Raw genomic sequence first — 24876 nt, 5'->3', positions numbered from 1 at the left:
TAAGTACCCAGAAAACAATCCCAAAGACAATGAAATCGATAACCTAAATGACGATGATTTCAAAACAGCCATTATTAAAAAACTCAATGAGTTAAAAGAGAATTCAGATAGACAACTCAATGAGTTCAGGAGCTATATCACAAAAGAGCTTGATACTACAAAGAAGAACCAATCAGAAATACTGGAGATGAAGAACACAGTGGAGGAGATTATGAAAAATCTGGACTCTTTGAACAATAGGGTTGATGATATGGAGGACAGAATTAGCAATTTGGAGGATGGGAATATAGAAATGCTGCAGTCAGAGGAGGAGAGAGAACTAAGACTAAAAAGAAATGAAGAAACTCTCCGAGAATTATCCGACTCAATTAGGAGATGCAACATAAGGATTATAGGTATACCAGAGGGAGAAGACAAGGAGAAGGGGGCAGAAGGCCTGTTCAAAGAAATAATGGCTGAGAACTTTCCAAACTTGGGAAGAGAGATGGAACTTCATGTGACAGAAGACAATAGATCTCCAAACTTTATCAATGTAAGAAGACCAACCCCAAGACATGTAGTAGTAAAGCTAGCAAAAGTCAACGACAAAGAGAAAATACTAAGGGCAGCCAGGCAGAAGAAAATAACCTACAAAGGAACCCCCATAAGGCTATCAGCAGATTTCTCAGGAGAGACCTTGCAGGCTAGAAGAGATTGGAATGAAATATTCAAAACTCTGAAGGACAAAAACCTGAAGCCAAGAATACTCTACCCAGTGAAAATATCCTTCAAATACGATGGGGAAATAAAAACTTTCCCAGATAAACAAAAGTTAAGGGAGTTCATTGCCACAGACCTCCTCTTCAAGAAATGCTCAGGAAGAACCTCATACCTGAAAAATCAAAGAAAGGAAAGGGGTTACAAAATCCAGAACAAAGGAGATAAGCAGAAGGACAAGAACAGAAAGTAGCAGCTCTCCATCAGAACAGGTTAGCAAAAGTTAAATAAAATATTAAAGATAAACAGAACAGAAACACCAAGAATAAATATAACCTAGTCATTTTAACCACAAACTCACAACACAAAAAGGAAGAGGAAAAAAAAAATCTGACAATAACAACCTAGAAGGGGAAGAGAAAAGGGATGGAAAGTTTTAATTTAAGGAAATAAGAGGCTATCAGAATAAGGACTATCTCATCTATGAGATGTGTTATACAAACCACCTGGTAACCATGAAACAAATAACAAGAATAAAGACACAAATTACAAATAAGAAGAAAGCCAGTACAGAAATTTACCTACTTGAATTAGGAATCCAAAAATCATGGGACGAGAAACAAAGGCAATGCAAAAGAACCAGAAAACAAGTGATAAAATGGCAGCAGTAGGCCCCCACGTTTCGATAATCACTCTAAATGTAAATGGATTGAACTCTCCAATCAAAAGACACAGAGTGGCAGGATGGATCAAAGAACAAGATCCAACAATATGCTGCCTACAGGAAACACATCTCAGCCCCAAAGACAGAGACTCAGAGTGAAGGGATGGAAGACAATACTCCAAGCCAATAATGAACAAAAGAAAGCAGGTGTTGCCATACTTATGTCAGACAAAGTAGACTTCAAAGCAAAACAGATAAAGAAAGACAAAGAGGGGCAGTATATAATGATAAAAGGGACACTCCACCAAGATGACATAACACTTATAAATATATACACACCCAACACAGGAGCACCAAAATTTGTGAAGAAACTATTAATAAAACTAAAAGGAGACATCAACAATACAATAATAGTAGGGGACCTCAACACCCCATTAACACCAATGGATAGATCATCCAGACAGAAAATCAACAAGGAAATTATAGAATTAAATGAAAAATTAGACTAGATGGACCTGATAGATATATATAGAACATTTCATCCAAAAACAGCAGGTTACACATTCTTCTCAAGCGTGCATGGAACATTCTCAAGGATAGACCATATCTTGGGAAACAAAACAAGCATCAATAAATTCAACAGGGTTGAAATAATATCCAGCATCTTTTCGGATCATAATGCTATGAAACTAGAAATGAACTACAAGATAAAGCTGGGAAAGGGGCAAAAATGTGGAGACTAGACAACATGCTACTGAACAATGGATTATTAAAGAAATTAAAGAAGAAATCAAATATTATCTGGAGACAAATGAAAATGAAAACACACCATACCAACTTATTTGGGACGCAGCAAAGGCAGTCCTAAGAGGGAAATTCATTGCAATACAGGCTCACCTCGATAATCAAGAAAAATCTTACATAAACAACCTCAAACGACACCTAACAGAATTAGAAAAAGACGAACAAACAAAGCCCAAAGTCAGTAGAAGGAGGGAAATAATAAACATTAGAGCAGAAAAAATGATATTGAAACAAAAAAGACAGTAGAAAGGATCAATGAAACAAAGAGTTGGTTCTTCGAAAAAATTAACAAAATCGATAAACCCTTAGCCAGACTCACTAAGAAAAAAAGAGAGAAGTCTCAAATAAATAAAATTAGAAACGAGAGAGGAGAAATCACAACAGATACCGAAGAAATACACAGGATCATAAGAGAATATTATGAAAAACTATATGCCAACAAATTGAACAACCTAGAAGAAATGGATAAATTCCTAGACTCATACAACCTCCCCAAACTGAATCAGGAAGAAACAGAGAATCTGAATAGACCAATCACAAGTAAAGAAATAGAAACAGTAATCAAAAACCTCCCCAAAAATAAGAGTCCAGGACCAGACAGCTTCTCTGGAAAATTCTACCAAACATTCAAAGAAGATTTAATACCTATCCTTCTCAAACTATTCCAGAAAATTGAGGAAGATGGAACACTCCCTAACACATTCTATGAAGCCAACATCACCCTGACCCCCAAACCTGACAAGGACAACACAAAGAAGGAAAACTACAGGCCAATATCACTGATGAACATAGATGCAAAAATCCTCAACAAAATTTTGGCAAACCGAATACAGCAATACATCAAAAAGATTATACACCATGATCAAGTGGGATTTATACCAGGGACACAGGGATGGTTCAACATCTGCAAGTCAATCAATGTGATTCACTACATTAACAAAACGAGAAACAAAAACCACAAGATCATCTCAACAGATGCAGAGAAAGCATTCGACAAGATCCAACATCCATTTATGATAAAAACCCTCAATAAAATAGGTATAGAAGGAAAGTACCTCAACATAATGAAGGCCATATATGACAAACCCACAGCCAACATCATACTCAACGGACAAAAACTGAAACCCATCCCTCTCAGAACAGGAACAAGACAAGTGTGCCCACTTTCACCACTCTTATTCAACATAGTACTGGAGGTGTTGGCCAGAGCAATTTGGCAGGAAAAAGAAATAAAAGGAATACAAATAGGCAACGAAGAAGTAAAACTCTTGCTGTTTGCAGATGATATGATCTTATATATAGAAAACCCCAAAGAATCCATAGGAAAACTATTAGAAACAATCAACAGCTACAGCAAAGTTGCAGGGTATAGAATCAACATACATAAATCAGTAGCATTTCTATATGCTAACAATGAACTAACAGAAAAAGATCTCAAGAACTCAATCCCATTCACGATTGCAACAAAAAGAATAAAATACCTTGGGATAAATTTAACCAAGGAAGTGAAAGATATATACAACAAAAAATACAAGACTTTCTTAAAAGAAATCCATGATGACATAAAGAGATGGAAAGACGTTCCATGCACATGGATTGGAAGAATAAACATAGTTAAGGTGTCCATACTACCTAAAGCAATCTACAGATTCAATGCTATCCCAATCAGAATCCCAATGACATTCTTTACAGAAATTGAACAAAGAATCCTAAAATTCATATGGGGCAACAAAAGACCCCGAATTGCTAAAGCAATCCTGAGAAAGAAGAACAAAATTGGAGGCATCACAATCCCTGACTTCAAAGCATACTACAAAGCTACAGTAATCAAAACAGCATGGTACTGGTACAAAAACAGATGCACAGATCAATGGAACAGAATTGAAAGCCTAGAAATAAAACCACACATCTATGGACAGCTAATCTTCGACAAAGGAGCTGAGAGCATACAATGGAGAAAAGGAAGTCTCTTCAACAAATGGTGCTGGGAAAACTGGACAGCCTCATGTAAAAGAATGAAAATTGACCATTCTTTTTCACCATTCACTAAAATAAACTCAAAATGGATCAAAGACCTAAAGATTACGCCTGAAACAATAAGTCTTCTAGAAGAGAATATAGGCAGTACACTCTTTGACATCAGTTTCAAAAGAATCTTCTCGGACACCATAACCCCTCACATGAGGGAAACAATAGAAAGAATAAACAAATGGGACTTCATCAGACTAAAGAGCTTCTTCAAGGCCAGGGAAAACAGGATTGAAACAAAAATACAGCCCACTAATTGGGAAAAAATATTCACAAGTTATTTATCTGACAAAGGGTTAATCTCTATAATATACAAAGAACTCACACAGCTCAACAACAAAAAATCAAACAACCCGATCAAAAAATGGGCAGGGGACGTGAACAGACATTTCTCCACAGAAGATACACGGATGGGCATTAGACACATGAAAAGATGCTTATCATCACTAATCATCAGGGAAACGCAAATCAAAACTACACTAAGATATCACCTTACACCTTTTAGAATGGCAAAAATATCCAAAACCAAGAGTGGCAAATGTTGGAGAGGCTGTGGAGAAAAAGGAACCCTCATATACTGTTGGTGGGAATGCAAACTGGTGCAGCCACTATGGAAAACAGTATGGAGACTTCTCAAAAAGTTAAAAACAGAAATACCTTATGACCCAGCCATCCCACTACTGGGTATCTATCCTAAGAACCTGAAATCAGCAATTCCAAAAGTCCCATGGACCCCTATGTTCACCGCAGCATTATTCACAATAGCCAAGTCATGGAACCAACCTAAGTGCCCAGCAACTGATGATTGGATAAAGAAGATGTGGTATATATATATATACAATGGAATACTACTCAGCCATAAAAAAGGACAAAGTCGTCCCATTCACAACAACATGGATAGACCTTGAGGGTATTATGTTGAGTGAAATAAGCCAGACAGAGAAAGACGAACTCTGTATGACTCCACTCATAGCTGGTAGTTAACATACAGACAAAGAGAACTGATGGGTGGTTACCAGGGGAAAGGGGGGGTCGGGGGAGGGCACTAAGGGTGAAGTGGTGTACCTACAACATGACTAATAATAATGTACAACTGTAATTTCACAAGGTTGTTAACTATCATAATCTTAATAAAATAAATAAATAAATAAATAAACCATAAAGTATCTTCATTTTTTTCCTTCAAACTAAGGAATTGGCTTTGAATATCTTTCCAATTTCTAAATGGCTATGTATATATACATACATAATGGCTCATGTGGAAAACGTGTCCATATATAATGGAAAGCTTATGTGACAGATTAGGCCCAACCCAAACTTGAAATAAGTTTTATGACTATTCAGAGCAATTAGATTTATTCCTCTTTTTTTCTATGCTTTTAATAAATTACATTTTTCTAAGTATAAAAGCAATTCAGTATAAGTTATATAAAATTAAAATACCGAAGTATATAATGTAGAAAACTAAAGTCCCCCAAGAATCACTGTCAGTCCTTTGATGCATATTTGTCCATCCTTTAATATATATTACATATAAAAATGTATGTATACATCTATATAAAAATCTAGTAACAAGATTACACTTACTAAATTTACACAGATGAGGTTATATTATATTTTTTCCCTGCAATTTGCTTTACTCATTAACACTGCTGTCTTTCAGACACTGTACCACATCAGCAAATGCAGCTCTAACTCAGTCCTTTTGTTGGCTACATAAATACTCCTTTTAAGGACTACGTAAGTAACATGGGCATCAGGATAATTTTGTCTTTGTTATAATGTTCTCTATGTTACTGAAGGTAATACATATAGTATTACCATTAACATTCATACATATCTTTATAACAATTGTGCAAATGTTGTTTGGGAAAAATTCTTAGAAATGTTAGTTGGAAGGTATGGAGCAGGTTCAACTACAAGGGACATTGCCAAACTGCTCTTCAAAGCATTTACCATCCTGCCATAATCAGCATATGAGAGCATCCATTTCTCTACACCCTCATCAATACTAAATATTGCCAAACTTTGACATTTTTGCTAATGTCACAGGTGAAAAATACATATTGGTCTTGGGGCTGGCCCCGTGGCCGAGCGGTTAAGTTCGCGCGCTCCGCTGCAGGCGGCCCAGTGTTTCGTTGGTTCGAATCCTGGGCGCGGACATGACACTGCTCATCAAACCACGCTGAGGCAGCGTCCCACATACCACAACTAGAAGGACCCACAACGAAGAATATACAACTATGTACCGGGGCGGGGGGCTTTGGGGAGAAAAAGGAAAAAATAAAATCTTTAAAAAAAAAAAAAAAAATTGGTCTCTTCTACTTGTGTCTGTAAATCGTCTATTCATATCCTTTGTTTTTTTGTATTTTTTCCTATTGAGTTGTTTTTTAATTTTCTTATTTATGGGATCTCTTTATATCTTATGACCTTAATAGCCCTTTCTCAGTTAGTTCTGCTGTAAATAATTTCTCCCAGTTTATCATTTGTCTTTTAAACTTTGTCCTTCATTGCAGAGAATCTTAAATTATTATGTAGTCAAGTGTAGCTTTTATGGTTTGGAAAGGCCTTCTTTATCATCAGCATAGTTTTTAAAGTTCTCTTTTATTTACTTTTTATCCTTTCATTTTTTTTTTCATATTTAGTTCTTAAATCCACCATCCTGAAATGTTTTTGCATCAGATATAAAGCAGAGATCTAATACTTTTTTCCCCAGATGGATCATTAACCAGTCTGGCTCCTTTTATTAATTAATTCATCTTTTTTATTTGAGATGCCACTTTTATCTTATACCCAACTTTACCCATATGCATTTCCCTATACATCACCATATATGGAGACTTGTTTTTAGTCTGTTCATCTACTGGTCGTATTGCTCCTCCTTTTCTTTTTTCCTAATATAATTTTGTAATAAATCTTAATATTTTATATGACATATCTCCTGTTATAGTTCTTTTGCTGTTGTCGGTTGAATGTTGTTTCTTTAATAAAAATCCCACATCCTTGATATTATTATCATATCAGTGTTTCTTTTCTTTAATCTAATTATGGACTTTGGGCAATGCCTTCCATTAATATGTGCATTTTTTTTCTATTTTACTGCACTTTTTCAAACCCCTTTCACACTCACCTCCTTTTACTGTTATAATTATACTTTGATGTAGACTAGGCAGATGTTATTATTTTCATTGTTCAGATGAAGAAATTAAGGATCAAAGCTAACTTGTCTAAAATCACACATCCAGGAAGCGGTATAACAAGAACTAAATTCTAAATCTCTGATGCTTCCTCTGGGGGTATTTCCTCTCTCCATGGTGTGGTGGCCGTGAAAATGCACCTCTCAGCTTTTCTGTTGGGAGGAGCACAGTTGAGTGAGCTTCCAAGCTGCTGCTCCTCTTGATGCGCCAGAGGCTGAGGTCATGCTGCCCCAGCCAGTGATTGAGCACTGTGCCATATTATTGCAGGCCATTCCTGCGCGATATGGGTTTTCTCTTACAGGTGATGTTGGCTTAATGACTCACCAGTGGTCTAGCCAAACCTTCATTGGAACTGCCCTGCAGTCTAGAGGTTCTCCATGCACAATCCTCCTCTCTCCACAGGTGTCAGAGCTTCATGATGGTCTGAAGGTGCTCGCTGCCATTTCCAGCTCCCTCATCTTCATCTTTCACGAGCACTCCTCCTAATAAATCTCTCTCTCGCTCTTTCTTTTACATCTTTAATCTGGTTTTGGAGAACCCTAATTAACAAACATGGAGCCCTCGATTTTTGTAGTTTTTTTTAAAAAAAAAATATACTTAAAAAGGGCCTGCCCTGGTGGCCTAGTGGTTAAGTCTGGCACGCTCCACTTTGTCAGTCCAGGGTTAGGTTCCCCAGCACAGACCCACACCACTCTTCTACCAGTGGCCATGCTGTGACAGCGGGTCACATACGAAATAGAGGAAGATTGGCAACAGATGTTAACTCAGGGTGAATCTTCCTCAGCCAAAAAAATATATATATATCCCCAAGATGTCTAGGTTTTTTCAGAGTATTAACTTTTTCTAAATAAATTTTAACATCAAATTATCAAATCACTCCTCTCAGCCTCTACCAAGTGATAAAAATTACGTAGGAATTTTTATTAGAATTTCTTTAAATATTTATACTAACTTTGAGAGAACTGCTATCTTTACACTATGAGGTATTCCTGTGTAGGAATATTGAATAGTTTTCCGTTATTCAGATCTCTTATATATTTTTAATTTTTTTAATTTTTTTCTTTTTTCTCCCCAAGGCCCCCCAGTACATAGTTGTATATTCTTCGCTGTGGGTCCTTCTAGTTGTGGCATGTGGGATGCTGCCTCAGCGTGGTTTGAATGAGCAGTGCCATGTCTGCACCCAGGATTCGAACCAACGAAACACTGGGCCGCCTGCAGCAGAGCACGTGAACTTAACCACTCGACCACGGGGCCGGCCCTGGATCTCTTATATTTTATATAAGGGAAGTTTTTATATCATTTCCAGTTAGGTGTTATATATTCTTTGTGATGCTCCATCCTGTTTTTTATAGTTTTTCGTCCTATTGTGAATGGGCTCTTTTTGCTCGATTACATTTTCAGTTTATTAATAATACAGAGAAAAGCTATTGATTTCTCCATATTTATACTGTATTCTTTCATTCTACTGAATTCTAATGGTTTTTTGGTGATTTTCCTTGGATCTTCTAGTGGACATGCGTATTATCTGCAAATAAAAGCAATTTTGCTCTTTCTTTTGAATATTTTACACCTCATTTCCCTTTCTTGCTTTGTGTCTTGGTGAACACCAGCAAACAGTACTGAATAAACCTGTGAAGACAGGAATCTTTATCTGGTTTCTGACTCTAATTGGAATATCTCTAGCATTTCACCTTTAAATATCAATTTAATTTGGTTTCTTATGGATGCTGTTGATCATATTGATATTTGGAATGGCTTCTGGATTTTACCAAATGCTATATTTTTTAGCAACTATCTGGATATTGTATTTTTCCCCTCAAGACTAAAATAACTTTGAAATTCTGCCACATACAATACTTAGTAATGGTATATTAAAAAAAGAAAAAATATATATGTATATTTGAATCAACTCTCAAATTTAGTTAGAATTTTTACATCTGTTTTTATAAGCATGTTTTTCTATAGTTCTTTTTTCTTGTATTCTTTCAAGTTTGGGTATCAGTTATGTTTATTTAATAAAATATATTGATAATCTTGACTTTTTCTTATATTATTACATACTTTAAATAAAATAGAAGTTATTTGTTTCTTGAATGTTGAGGAAAACTGTTTTGCAAAATCATCTGAGTCTATACCATTTTGGAGGAAGTATATTTTTAACTTTATTTGCAATTTATTCTATGGTCATTAGATTTCTTCTTCCAGATTTTACACTTCTTTTTGGTTGAGTATTAGCAATTGTACTTATATCTATTTTATCTTGACTTTAAAATTTACCAGCATAAAATTGACACAGGAATCTTTTATATTTTTTAAGAAGCTTTTCTCATTCCTATATTGTTGATTTGTATTTTTCCTCTCAATAAGACTTGTCTATTTATTTATTAATGTCTATTTATTTGGTCTTTTCAAAGAACCAGTTTTGGCTTAATTCATCAATTCTACTTTAGTTGTCATTGCTGTTGCTTTGTTTTGTTTTCTGATGCATTTATCTCTACTTTCATCATTAGTAATTCCTTCCTTTTAATTTGTTGTTCTTTTTCTATTTTGTGAATTGAATGTTTTGTTTATATTATAATATTTCTTGCTCACTTATGAAAGAACACAAGGCTATGAATTCTTCTGAGATTATAGTTATGGCCTTAGCCCAAAGTGATGATTTATAGCATTCTCATTGTCATTTATTTCATAATAATCTCAAATTTCCTCTTTATCCAAATGTTATTTAGATGATCTTTTAATATTTTCAAATGGTTAGATTTTGTTATCTGCTGAGTGTTAATTTCTAGTTTTAATGCATGGTGGTTGGAAAACATGACTATATTATTTCTTCTTTTTGGGGTCCTTTAAAATTATCTCTATACGTTCACTAGTTTTGACTTGAGATAAGTCCTCCTAAAAAAATCTCTTCCCAGATATGCATGGATTCTGATTTCAAGGACATCAAAATAAAGTTTACAAAGTCTGAATGTACTGAATATTGCTTGAGAAAAAACTATTCATCACACTTGTTAAGGAATGGCAAGGCACCTTTTATTTAGGGGGGGCTATTGTGATAGGTACAGGCATTACTACAATGGGATTTTTGGAGTAGGAGAGAGAGATTGGACTCAACACCAAATACAACAGGGAAAAGTGGAAATTTACAGCCAAGGAGCAAGATGTGGGGCCTGTGGATAGAAAATAAGTAAGAGGATACGTCAGGGGTAGGGGGGATAAATGACCTAACAGGGTTCTTGCTGTAGGCAGGTCACGGTGATCAGACATCAGCTGGGGGATGGTGGAGGATAAGGAACCATCAGATATGGAGGGTGGTCAGATAGCAAGGGTTGGGGATCCTGGCTAAGCTGACTCAGCAAGATTCTCACTCAAACTGGGTGATGCAAAGATGGACACGCAAGGATAAAAGTCAAGGCCTAGTTGGGAAGAGAATTCAGAGGAGCCTGACTAGAGTTTGGTCAAAGAAAGACTCTTTGTTGATACTCTCTCCACTGTTTCCCTCTATTGTTTTAAGTCAATTGATTATGAACCAGAGATAATGTGACCTTTTTATTTCTCAAAGCCCTCTTTCAAATCAATGTCACAATTCTTTTGGTTTGTATTGTTCTAAAATAGTTCACTCAACTTGGCAGGGACCAGTCTTGCCATTTGCAGTTGGACTTCTCTCTTCAGAGAGGGCATGAAATATGTCTCTGTACACTTGGACAGGTATGAAAGGAAATAGGTAAATCTTAGGAGTGTGATCTTAAACAACTTAATTTTCTTTAAAATTTGAAGAACGAGAAAGCAACTGCATTTCACATAAAGTGAAAGATTAAGCTGAAAGCTCGTTTACATTGTTTTGCAACGTGAGTTAAATGATACTAGACGGAAGTCACGATCTGACATCTCAAGGTGGAGGGTTTCTGGTCTGAAGCTGGTATGTGAAACTCCCCTGTAGCTGAAATTACTCTCGAAAGACTAAAAGATGGCGGAACTCACTGCTACCAGTGCCCACCTCTGGGGAGAGGAATAGGAGTTAGAGGCAGAAAGAAGGGGGAATTTCACACTGTGTTCTGAATAGTTTTATATTGTAGGAATCCTTGACAATAATACTGTATGCATGTATTACTTAGTTTGTAATTTTAAGGAACAAAATTACTGTGAACATTACCTTTGACTTTTTAGATGACATACAACTTTACTCTAAATCCACAGCAACCAGTTACCCCCTCCCCACACACCTAGCACTATGACAGCAGAAAAAGCATCAGATAAAGTAGTTAACATTTGGAGCCATAATACATAAAAATACATATTTTTAAATATTCTAGAATCATATTTAGTGCCATGAGATGCTCCTGATGGAACGTGGGAAACAAGACCTCAACCATCTTAGGGGTTTTTTTCTTTTTCTTTTTTTTGGTGAGGAAGATTGGCCCTGAGCAAACATCTGTTGCCAATCTTCCTCTTTTGCTTGATGAAGATTGTTGCTGAGCTAAAACCTGTGCCAATCTTCCTGTATTTTATGTGGGATGTTGCCACAGCATGGCTTGACAAGCAGTGCTAGGTCTGCTCCTGGGATCCAAACCTGTGAACCTTCCCACACCTGTAGAACCAATTTTGTGAATTAAGCTGCCTCTGTTCAAGATCTGAGCATGGCTTCTGTTTTCCTGAATGGGATTCTTCCGACTCCTTGTGGCTATACTCCTGTAAATTAAAAATGCTTCGGATGTCCGCCAAAGTAGGATGTTGCAGCTTTACGCTATGAGGTAGTTTCAAGAATTACCCAATGAAACTTTTTTCAAAAGATGCATGATAGACACGTCCCTTAGGAACAGCGTTCCTCAATCCATAAAGAAAGGAAGAAAGAAAGGGAGCAGGGATCATGAGGATGAGACTAGAGGACAGAGTTCCCTGGGTTCCAGGCTCACCCCCCTATCCAAACTCACAGCTGATTTGCATTAAAGTGTTGTCATCCTCTAAGCTTTACTCATTGTAGGTAAATTTATCTCTGTGACTTCTACCCCCTTAGTTAGATACAAATATTGAAAACGTCACCTCTCGTACATAGTATCCAGGTTAATCTACTAAAATTTATGAAGTGGCTTTCAATTTTTTTTTTTTTTTGGCTTTCAAAATTTTTAAAGAAATTGGAGGACAACTAAATCCCTATCCTGAAAAAATTGAGAAGGTCCATGGTAAGGGATAAAATTTCAGCCTATTTGGTCAGTCATGATTTTAAAGGAGGATAATATTAATAAAATAACAACTAAACCTAATATTTATTGAGCTCTTATTATGTCAGGCACTATGCTTTGAGCCTTACATATATTATACCAGTCAATTTTTATTACAACCTATAATGTATCCTATGAAATAGGAACTATTATTATTCTCATTTTCCAAATGAGGAAACAGAGCTATTAAGTAATTGGCCTAAGTGTACACAGGCTACTTTAAAGGTCAAAGTCACACAGGTTAAAGTCAATGATTGTCATGTTAACTATTATTAGGGGTGGATTAAATTAAAAATGTTGGGGAAGGCTTGGAAACTCTGACCCTAAAGAGGTAAAAGGTAGGAAGGAGTCCAGGATCCTAGTGTCCTATATTTTGGGGATTAGAATTTAAATTAGGTTACAATACAACGAGATTAATGACTATTTTGCCTCTTGAATTTTTATTTTTACTTTATTTTATTTATTCTTTTTTTTTTTTTTTTTTTTTGCTGAGGAAGATTTGCCCTAAGCTAACATCTGTGCCAATCTTCCTCTATTTTATATGCAGGTCAACACTACAGCATGGCTGCCGACAAGTGGTGTAAGTCCACACCCGGGAACCAAACCTGGGCTGCAGAAGCAGAGCACACCAAACTTAACCACGGAACCAGCCCCTTGAATTTTTATTTACTTATTATTCTCCATTCAAGAAGCAGCATAACATGGTCAAATTAGACACTGAGGTGCAATTTAGGCTTTGTCAACATAAGATGTGTGGCCTTGAGCGAGTTCTTCAACTTCTCTGGGTTCTCTTCTATGGAGTAGAGATAATAATACCACCTACATCACAGGGTTGTTGTAGGAGTCCCATGAGACAACCATATAAAGCACTCAGGAATCCCAGATAATTTCTACAGCAGTGAACAATGACAGGAGGAAGAGTAAGAGCAGTGATTTTGCTCACTAAAATATCGAGATATTTGAAAAGCAGGATGGTCTCTGAAACAAAAACTTTCTCCCCAACATTATATGTGGATTTCAGACTAGTTCCATGTTTTTTTTTTTAAAGATTGGCTCCTGAGCTAACAACTGTTGCCAATCTTCTTTTTTTTTTTCCTGCTTTTTCTTCCCAAATCCCCCTAGTACATAGTTGCACATCTTTTTAATTGTGGGTCCTTCTAGTCGTGGCATGTGGGATGCTGCCTCAGCATGACCTGACAAGTGGTGCCATGTCTGCGCCCAGGATCCGAACCAGCGAAACCCTGGGCCACCAAAGCAGAGCGTGAGAACTTAACCGCTGGGCACGGGGCCGGCCCCGAGCCGTCTTACTGGGTGAAAATAATAATAATATAAGGTGGATTTCATCTATATGAATGATTTCCTCTGAGTAAGAATTACTTGAAGAGTAACCTCTAAGACCAACCCGCAGACCTGGAAAGTGATTAAGAGGGATATATAGCAGTTTCTAAATAAAAAGAACAGGGAGACCAATAAATAATTATTTTTAAAATGGATTTTTTAAAAAAGGAAAATGGAGAGGCTGGACCCGTGGCTGAGTGGTTAAGTTCGTGCGCTCCGCTGCAGGCGGCCCAGTGTTTCGTTGGTTCAAATCCTGGGCTCGGACATGGCACTGCTCATCAAGCCACGCTGAGGTGGTGTCCCACATGCCACAACTAGAAGGACCCACAATGAAGAATATGCAACTATGTACTAGGGGGCTTTGGGGAGAAAAAGGAAAAAAACAAAATATTTAAAAAATAAATAAATAAAAGGAAAAAATATTTTTAAAAAAAGAAATGAAAAAAGGCAAGATATAGAATAGTGTGAGATATATGCTGCTAACATCTAGGTAAAAAAGCAGAATGAAAAAATATATATTTGCTTGAATATTCATAAAATATCTCTGCATAGAGATGCAAATACTGGTTATATTGATTTCTTCTGGAAAGGAGAACTGACTGGCTATTGAATAGCAATGGAAGGGAGGCTGGTCATTGCACACCTTTTTATAACTTATGAATTTTGAGCCATAGAAATATATTATCTATTGAAAAAATAATGTAAAATAAAGAAAAGAAATTCAACATTAAGGAAGTAGAAGAAAACTAACATTACTGGGTGCTAACTATGTGCTAGATAGATTTTTTTTAATGTGGTAAAATATGCATGACACGAAATTTTCCATTTCAAGCATTTTTAAGAGTACAGTTCAGTGGCATTAAGTACATTCACATTGTTGTGCTACCATCACCATCATCCAGCTCCAGAAGTTTTTCTTCATCTCACATTGAAACTCTGTACCCCTAGAGGAAGCTGGATTTTGTAAACTCAATCCTCAAAATAATCCTGTGAGGGATGGATGAAGAAATAGGCTCAGGAAGATTAAGTCAATCGCTTAGGACAACACAGAGGACTGACAGGGCTCCTCCTCACTCCTCAAACTCCTCTGAATGGTGGGAGGAGAATTAGCTTCTAGGGAGCCGTGCAGTGGCGGTGGCGGGGGGGGGGGGGGGGGGGGGGGGGGGGCATGGGGTGGGGGGTGCTGGAGGGGTGGAGGCTGGCTTTGGGCCCTTGCCTCCTGCTGTGTCATCCACTCCCAAGCACCAGTGCTCCAAGTTCTTTTAGGAAACTTGACAACTTGTGCTCTGGTAACCTGTAGGTTATAAAAAAAGCATTTGACTCAGTGCTGCTGGAGAAAGTTTAATTGCCCTTTAAAAGTGGGCTCTGCAGAACGGACTGTGAAAATACACCATGGTGTACAAAGGTACCCCACGCCGGGCTTTTAGATGTGCCTTCGAATCATTTCAGTGTAGACAGATTTATTGGACACCACGTCAGGAAGTTCCTATTCAAAGGGCACCTGCAGAATGATACGGCACAACAAAAATAGGAGAAAAGAATGACTCTTCCCCGCTAACAGAAGGAAATTTCTAGCAGGGTAAGCCAAGCTGAACGGATGTAAAAAACAAGAATCAGTTTGACCTTATCTTTGAGCAACAGAAAACAGTGAACTGAACTGAGAAGCCTGCTGACTTATCTACCATTTTGATGAAATGCATGATCAAATAGCCAACAATTATGCTCAAACTGGTGCACATTCTTTCTTCATGACGTTGTGATGTGAGTTATTGCTTTCCACCCTATCAGTCACTTGGTCTCGCCCTCCCTCACTCCCACATCTACGAGAAGTGATTCACATTTTTGTTCTCATATGATTACTCAACAGTGTTGAACATACTGTAGCACAACCTGCTAACTGAGGTTACTCTTGGATGTCGACTCCTTTTCTGAGAATCAAAATGCGCATTAGGAGTTGAGGGCACTTTATGTTTGACTGTGTTCAGGTTTGCCTAATTATCCTAGACTTTATGTCACACATTCAATTTAGAGAACAAAACTAATAGCTGCTGGTAATGCCCATAGATAAAATACTTGCATAATTTTTTTTGATCATATTTAACAATGTAGGGAGTCCAGAACCAATAATTTGAAAATCTGGTCCTACACATAGCTATGTCATCCAAAATGGCAAGGTAGCAAATCTTCTGGAAAAAAAGAAGGGTTCCTATTTCAAAGGACAGAAAGGGAGGCTGTTACCTGTATCCCGATAGAGAGGCATCGATTTTTCTTAAAGTGATCCTTCTTCCTGTCCTCCGTGGTGACGGTGGCTATGGTGGTCGTGGTGGTGACGGTGGCAGGGTTGTTGCCCATGTGTTGGCTTGCAGGGCCGTGGATCTGGGCATTTGCGGCTTCGATGGCGGCTGTCAGAGCCTTCATACTGTCCAGGCTCTCCGTGGAGTTGCTCAGTCCAGACTGGCTGATAATATCTCCTCGCTGGCCCTGTCCGTCCATGTAGGCATCCTGGGCAGACTCTGTGCTACTCTGGGCTGTGATAGAAATGAAAGGTTTCGTGGTAGTTCTGGGTGGGACTGGAGGTGGTGTCTTCTTATATGTTGTAATGCAAGATGACACTGGAAGACAGTGAAAACAAAGACACTGTGATTTCTGCATGGGTTGTAATTTCCGATATTGTAACTGACATCCATTGGAAATTAGGGCACATGAAACACACGAAGAAGACATTTAACATGAGAACAAGTTTGTTGATAGGCTAAGCGAGATCCCTGCTTAGGGGGGATATTTGGGCCTCCTAAGAGAGGTGACACTCCCCCCCCCCCCCAAAATAGAGAGGAAAAAGACTGGAAAACACCAACCTCCCAGATGGAAGTTGCTGAAACGGAAATTCATATGAATCGACATAAAATAGACATGATTAGCCTTGTGTAGATTCTTCCCAGGCAACAGTGCACCCTGAGAGATAATATATACACATGCGTAAGTCCACAGTAGTGCCTGCCTTCTCAGCACAATATTAAATATAGCTAATGTCAAACACGGGAACTCACCAGAGAAGATTCTGATGGTTGGTAATAAACATTGAAAAAAGAAAAGGGAAAGCGAAGAGGTTGTGAGTGTGTGTTCTCATCCTAATAGCAGTACCAAGTGCCTGGGGTGGAGGCGGAACTTTGTTCTGAATTTTTCTGTTGTTGTTTCTGAGCAGAACGACCCACTAAGAGGGAATACACTGTATAAGAGTATCCTACTGTAAAACAAATGTGCACACTAGTTTATACATCAGTGTGTGTGTGTGAGCCTACTCCCCAAAGGGCTGTCCTTCAGGGCGAAGGGATCAACTCAACAGCCTGAATCTGTGCCGTGAGGTGACCCTCCCTGTTTATTCCGGGTCCTCCCTGAGGCTTCAGCTGAAGCAGCCTCAAGACCCTCTCTCCAACATTGTAACCCTGAGGGTCTTGAAGAAGCGTTACCCACTGGTTTTCTGCTTTCCATTTGTGGGGCACAACGTAGGAAAATACAGATCAAAAAGAATGATTAAGTTTCCAGGGGGAATTCCCTCGCAGTGAAGAACAATTCCTTAACCAGCTTCCTAAAGGCTTATTTTGTCCCCTTAAAAACTGATTCAAAACTCTTGTGTTTCCATCACTTTCTCCCCAACCCTGTCTCCCTCCATTCATGCCTTTTCCACTCAGCTGGCCTCACTGTTGTTACCATAAATCAGCTCATCCTGACCATACAATCCTGACTCCCTGCCTATGGTTCCAGCTGCCACTTGGGCCATCTCGCTGAAGGAAATACTCTCTTCGATATTTAGGATGCTTCCTGAGGCCACTCAAAGGAAGCATCCTATAATGAACAATAAACAGAAGGATCCTATTATGCTGTCCTGCTGTTCCACTGCCCTGTGATTTGGAGTAATTTCCTTAACCATAAAAGAGATAGGGACAGAAATGTTTGGCTGCTTCCCAGGAATTGCCCAATTTGAAAGAAAGGAAGACACAGATGTCACATTACAATATCATTTGTGCTCCGCGGGGTGCGTGTTAATATAAATAATACAAATGTAGCCACCTCTCAGTTACCTAGGATGGATGTCTGGCAGAGGCTCATGGCAGGAAAACCTTCTATTTAAGCTTATTGCATAAAACAAACCTCTTTACATTTGAACAGAGCTCAGCAATAAGCAGTCCCAAGAGGGAATGGGACCAGTGGAGGCTCACAGACCCTCAAGGTGCAGAGCCAGGAGCAGAACCCGTCTGGCCTCAGGTTCTCCCACTCGACCACCGGGATGCTTTGGGCTAAGTAATGCAAGTCCGGGCATTGTTGATATTTCACCTCACTCAATTTAGTTTCAGGCGCCATAATCACATGGAGCTATTTTCTGCTTCCCAAGAAGGTTCAAACAGGACAGCCCTGCTCAGGATGATGCTCAGTCTCTGTCATTCATCTGAAGACCAGAGCCAGTGGGAGGGGGATACTGACTGTCTATTCAAATCTAATGAAACCAGGTCATTTCATTACCTCTCCTAAGACAAGTCTTTACAACGTGAACTCATTGTTTTGTTCAAAATACACTCTCAGGACATTTGGCCCACTAGATTCCAAAGAAACTAAATGCCACATTTTAATATCAAATGGCTGATCTTTCGGATATTTACTGCTTGTTAGTTACCCTTAATTTCTTCTTTCAGTGTGGATAATCAAAGTTGGACAATGCAGCCAAATATAGTATCATTTCATTTGCTGTGATTTATAGCAAAAAGGCTGCCGTGATGTGATGTGTGATATGGAGGTGGAGGGGTCACATTACTTCCAGGGTAATGACTGAACTTGGGGACACTCCTTGGGGCCAACTGCAATTTGGCGCCATCTGATGGCTATTGTCAGCTCCTCTTCAACATCAATAGGGATTACTAGGTATTTGGCTCAACCAGGACTTGCAGGACAGCAGCAACAATGCTAGAAGTACATGACAGGGAGACGGGACAGGGAGAATACTGGGGACACGACTTCCTCAACAGGCTGGCCCAGCCCCAATGCTCCAAAGAGGTAAGAATTCGAGATTGCCTCACTTCGAATTAGGGATCCAAATAGAGGACAGGAACCAGTGGCCATGGTATTATAGCCCAAGCTTTCTTATGAGATTTTATGGCAGTGTGGAGCTGGGCACAATTCTGCCAGAGTCATACACAAAGAAGCACCAACAGTCAGTTATCAATAGGAATTTAAAAGGAATTCAAATCTTTAAGATTGCTTTTTTTTTGGAGGAAGATTAGCTCTGAGCCAACATCTATCACCAATCCTCCTCTTTTTGCTGAGGGAGATTGGCCCTGAGCTAATATCTGTGTCCATCTTCCTCTGTTTTATATGTGGGACGCCTGCCATAGCATGGTTTGATAAGCAGTGCATAGGTTTGTGCCCAGTACCTGAACTGGAGAACCCCGGGCCACCAAAGCAGAGCATGCAAACTTGACCACTGTGCCACCAGGCCAGCCTCAAGATTGCCTTTTGAAGGAGAAGAAAGGAGATCCAACATACTACTCACTTCTCAGAATCCCCTTGCTTCCCTTGCGCCAATTCTTTTACGTCCGAGGCTGCTCCAGAAACATATTCAAGTAAATCCCCCACTTCTTCCCAGCATCACTCTTTCCCAGCTTTGCAGGCTAAATCCTAAACTCTTTCTTCTCTCCTAAGTTTGTTTTTTTTTTTTTTTAATTCTACTCTCAGGATTCAGCAGCGTGAATGATTTAGACCTCCACTGAGGTCTGAGTGCCAGGAGGCATGGAGCAGAGTGAGGCTCAGGAGGGTGAAACACAAGTTAATAAATCTTGTCTGGTTAAGACAGAAAGAAAATGAGTGGTAGACAGTAAGTGAAACAGGTCATTTGTTGAAGAGTCACATTCTCAGAAAGGTTGGTTTAAACACACAAGAGCTGTGCCATCAGTGGACAAATTGATAAAGAAGACGTGGTACATATATACAAGGGAATACTACTCAGCCATAAAAAAGATGAAATCTTGCCATTTGCAACAACATGGATGGACTTTGATGTATTATGCTAAATGAAATAAGTCAGACGGAGAAAGTCAAATACCTTATGATTTTCCTCATAAGTGGAAGATAACAACAACAACAACAACAACAAAGAAACACATAGATAGGGGCCAGCCCGGTGATGCAGTGGTTAAATTCACATGTTCTACTTCAACGGCCCCGGGTTCGCCAGTTCGGATCCCGGGTGTGGACATGGCGCCACTTGTCAAGCCATGCTGTGGTAAGAATCCCACATATAAACTAGAGGAAGATGGGCACAGATGTTAGCTCAGGGCCAGTCTTCCTCAAAAAAAATAAAAAGAAAGAAAAAACAAACACATAGATACAGAGATTAGACTCATGGTTACCAGAGGGTAAAGGGTGGGGAGGAGGATGAAAAGGGTAATAGGGCACATGTGTACGGTGACAGATGATAATTAGTCTTTGGGTAGTGAACACGATGTAATCTAGAGAGAAATCGAAATATAATGATGTACATCTGAAATTTTTACAATGTTATAAACCAATGTGATCTCAATAAAATAAATAAATAAACCAAAAAAAAAAAAAGAGGAGAAAAAAGATACATTAGAAGAAATCTCTTGGATAAAAATTTGAAATTTTTTCTCAAAAAAACCCAGAATGCTCTTTTTATTTGAGTAGAACTTGAAAAAGAAATGACTTTGTATTTTGACCATTATTATTGCTTTCCTTGCCCTGATACATTTATTTGTTCATTTTAAATAAAAGGATATTTTTTCCTTCTCTGGTGCTGAGGGTATAGAACCCCAGCTCAAAGGTGGCCCAGAGGGCTCCCAGCTGTCTAGGAGAAGAGTGAGCAGGAGGAGTTCCAGGTTTGAATGGCGTCACTTTCATTGAGATGATACTACAGAGCACAGATGGGCCAGAGACTGGTTTTTACATTTGAGTTAGGAAGTTATTTTAAAAAAAAGTCACAGAGAAAACAAATGAGAACAAATTCCTATCCTATTTCAGCTTCTAGGTGACTGTTCATTCGATATTGTCTATATTTGCACAGAAAGATAATGCCAGTGTGGTAAGCCTCAGGAAGGCCTGTGCCAGGAATTATTCTCTTCTATTGTGGTAAATGTTTTCCGGAAGCATCTACACTCTCTTATCACTCTGGTGACCCTTTGTGATCAAGAGCACACATGTCAGGTGGCCATAAAACGGAGGTGGGATCAAACATTTTTTGTCAATACGTTCTTGCTGGCTAAGCTAATCAGTCACATACTACAAAGCTATGTTGAGGAATTATTTATCAGTTCTCGGTTACTGATTTTTGGAAATGCTTTCAAATATGAGAACAAGCCCACAAGGAACGACAAATAAAAACATGAACCAACAACAAAAGAATTCCAAAATATACATATACACAGAGTTGTACAGCAGTCAAGCAACACCTTTTTGATGTCAGTAAGTTATCCTAAGTCGTTAGTAACCACAAAGCAAGCTGCGATCTGATCTGATCGGTCTTCAGTAGCCGCAGGCTTCTACACAGAAGTCTTGCTCAAAGCTGTCTGGGATTTGCTGTGAGTTGTATCAGAGAGTCTGCTCTTACTGAGCTGAAGACCACCAGAGAGAGAAGGGGGCTGCCTCAACTCCCTGGCTAGTTTCTGTTGAGGGCAAAGGTCTCCGACTGGGTGATTTGGTCCAGCCAAAAAGCAGTTTAACAAACCCTCAAAAGGAAGTGCTTTATTAAAAGGGGGATTTAAAAAGCCGAATGGGGTTAACAGTAGGGTGCTAGAACCGGCTCTCGTTGCTAAAGTCGACTTTGCAAATCTCTGCCCAAGTCTGTGTTCAGCGACATTTCACTGATAGCTTGAAACTGACCTTGGTGCCAGTGTTTACACCATGGAAATTGACAGATGCTGTAAGTAAGTAGGTGTCTCCCCAGAGAGCCACCGTTAAGCATTTCCGGCACACCTCTGCCCGCAGAGTCGTGCTACTCAAAATGTGGTCCACAGATAGATGTCGATTCACAAAGTATTTGATGGGTGTGTAGTGAGATACAGTGTGAAAATTGAGAGTAAGCTTTTTGGCACTTGTATAGCAATTTCACAGAATATTTTGTCGGTTGAACCTACAAAAAACCGTGGGCTGGTTTTTTGTGCACCTGGGTTTTTTTATTTTCCTTTTTCTAATAATTCATTTTTATTGCATTTTACCAAAGTATTGATCTGCAACAGATTGGGCATCAAACAAACACTCAAACAAACCGGTCCCTCACCAGAGACGCTTTGAGAAGCACTGATAACGGTGCACCTGCAAATCCAGTGGACAGGGCAGAGGCGCTGCACGTGAGGTTAAGAACATATTAGCGAGGTAACGGGAAGCTACAGGCTGCTTCAGAAAGCAAAATGATGTGAAGGGGCCAGAAGAGAAAAAAAGAAATGTGGAAGGACCTAAACGTGGGACACAAAGGGACTCCTGCACAATACAGGATGGGAAGAGCGGACTTGTGGTTTTAACAGAAGGTAATCTATTTCTATGAAGGTGTGTATGACTAGAAGTCTGATTTCCAGAACACTGGAAGGATCATTGTGCTGCATTTCATTCTGGACCCTTCTCTTTAAGGGGGGAATTGCAGGGTGCTCCGAGGAGACAGAAACCATAGGTTATAAGGAGTGGTTTAAGAAAAGGGGATGTTTAGTTTTCCAGAGGATGAAGACAGAGGGGTTTTCAATTGTTTTGAAGGCTACTGTGTAGAGCATGGCATGCACTTGTTCTTTGTGAGACTCCGTGGGAAATCATAGAAGTAAAAGCTCAGGGAGGCATCAAGAATAATTCCTTAGTAGTCAGGTGTCCAAAGACTGACTATGGGGACCTCACCGGGAAGTGAGCTCCCAGTCCCTGGAGGAGTTCAAGCACAGACCAGCTCATCTTTTGGCTGGGAAGTTATTGAAATTGTACCACCATCTTGAGGGGACCTGAAGTAAATGACAAGATTTCTTTCAAACTGGAGCTCCTGTGGCTTTATGAATATAAATAAAACCTAGAAAATAATTTGAGAAAAGACGCATTGAGAACGATACTAAATAGCTGAAGAAGGAAGCCAAGAGAGGAAGCCAGGGAGAGACTCCAACAAGGCTGTTTGGTAGCAGTGACGAATGTTCTGGCATCCTGGGAACGCATTTTGGCACAGAGGAGGCAGAACTGCTAATAGAGAGGTTTGCTACTGCTGCTTCCAGTCAAGCGGGCCCAGGAGTTCTGAGCTTACAATGAATCGCGGAGGTTGTGCTCCGCAGGGTGGGGTGCTACACAGGCTGGACTCCCCCACCAACACCAGACAGATCCCTGGTCCGGGCTCGAGTCCTTCACAGGACAGAAGCACAAACCCAGGTGAAAACAAAGACGATGAGATGGAGAATCAGTGCAGACACCTGATGCGCCACTAGATCAATCTCGTCACCAGGGAGGAAGGAAGAACACAGCGTGCTAAGAATTTAACAGACATGGTCCTAGGACAGGAAGATCCCACTACCGGCATTTGTTTGATGGTAAGACTGAGGCTCAGAGCAGATTACTGACTTCTCTAAGTCACACAGCTACAAAGAGGGAAAGTTAGCATACTCAGGGCTCCAAATCCCACCTCTTTTCATTCACCCAAACCACCTGTATTTATCCCCCCATTAAACCTTCCATTTAAACACCTTGTCCAGTTAAGCATAACGCTTTCCACGAGAAACTGCTCCCAGCACAGTACTTGGTGCCCTGCAGGAACTCCTCAAAGGTCTGGAGAATGAATGAATTTGGAGTGGTCAACAAGGGGTGCACCAGCTGCAACTTTAAAAATACGGCAAAAAACGAGAAACTCCACAAAACAAACTACACATGGAAAAATGGCTCCGTTGTCTCAAAATATTTACAGCTTAACATTTACAGGCCACCCAAAGTGTGGTGGCCAGTGGTCCGTGCCCTGCCGGCCCCACGGGGAGAAGGCGAGTTGAGAGGGCTGTTGGGGTGGGGAGCCGGGTTTCTCCTAGCCTGCTCTCCGGGTTAGTTTTGGCTCAAGGGCCGTGGCTATGAGAATGACTTCCACCAAAGGCACCCTCCTCCACGGAAACCACAAAGACTGGCAAACCTTTTCTCCATCGAAGTAGAAAAAAGCGTGCTTGTGTGAGCGTGCAGGAAGAGGAGAGGGAATGTGGACAGAGAGGGAGGGGTGGTGTAATAACTCTTGTAGTCATAAGACTCGCCAGTTGGTAGTTACTTGTATTCCAGACACTTCCTAATGCCAGACAAATGCCCCAAGCCCCGGCATGTCTGGCTCCGAGATCTATTGAACTGATAGCAGCCGGCTCTTGTGGGGAGAACAGATCTCTCAGGGAGCCGCGCTCTGCAGCTAATCAAACACGACATTGTTCTCGGAAGGAAGAATGGAAACATTTGTTTCAGAGTCACAACTTTTTTTTTTTAAAGAGGCACCCAAGTTATTTTAACAAGTTGCTACAAACCTTGGGCTCCCTGAGGTGAGGCTCTTGCATACAGTGCATGTACTGTACCAAAATCCAGGGAGGGAGGGATCAGAGAGTTAGTCATTAAAAAAGAAAAAAAGCCCCAGGCACTTCATGCCTGGAAATGATGTCAGACGCAGCCACTCCTCTGTAAGAACTACAACCAAACAATGCTTGGGCGATCCGCGCAGCTGCTCGCCAAATGTCAGCGCCAGCTCGGTCCAAAGAGCTTGAAAGCCACCAAGCTGAAGCTGTGTGCTGTACCTTTTTCGCCCACATTTTCCCCAAGCACTCTCAGGAACCTGGCAACAGGTAACGTGGCAACCTTTGCTTGTAAAATGGCAAGCAGCATAATTTCAGAGAACAAATGGATTTTTTTAAAGCCAGCTGCCATCTCCCCCACGACCTCTCCCCCAACATCC

The 24876-nt window shown here is 39.7% G+C and overlaps 1 protein-coding gene across 2 annotated transcripts in view; it reads right to left on the bottom strand.

The window, feature by feature from the left end:
- The window catches only part of DLGAP1 (DLG associated protein 1), a 319750-nt gene that overhangs the window by 59411 nt on the left and 235463 nt on the right, over window positions 1-24876 (bottom strand). For both annotated transcript variants that reach the window (XM_046672047.1, XM_046672048.1), the window contains one exon: window positions 16185-16558. In XM_046672047.1, coding sequence (XP_046528003.1) covers window positions 16185-16558 — 374 coding nt within the window. The remainder of the gene's footprint in view (window positions 1-16184; window positions 16559-24876) is intronic.

Source organism: Equus quagga, chromosome 9 (genome assembly GCF_021613505.1).
Source record: "Equus quagga isolate Etosha38 chromosome 9, UCLA_HA_Equagga_1.0, whole genome shotgun sequence".
In the NCBI taxonomy this organism is placed as follows: Eukaryota; Metazoa; Chordata; class Mammalia; order Perissodactyla; family Equidae; genus Equus; species Equus quagga.
The sequence above is the reverse complement of the archived record's forward strand: the minus strand, read 5'-3'. Positions and strand labels throughout refer to the sequence as shown.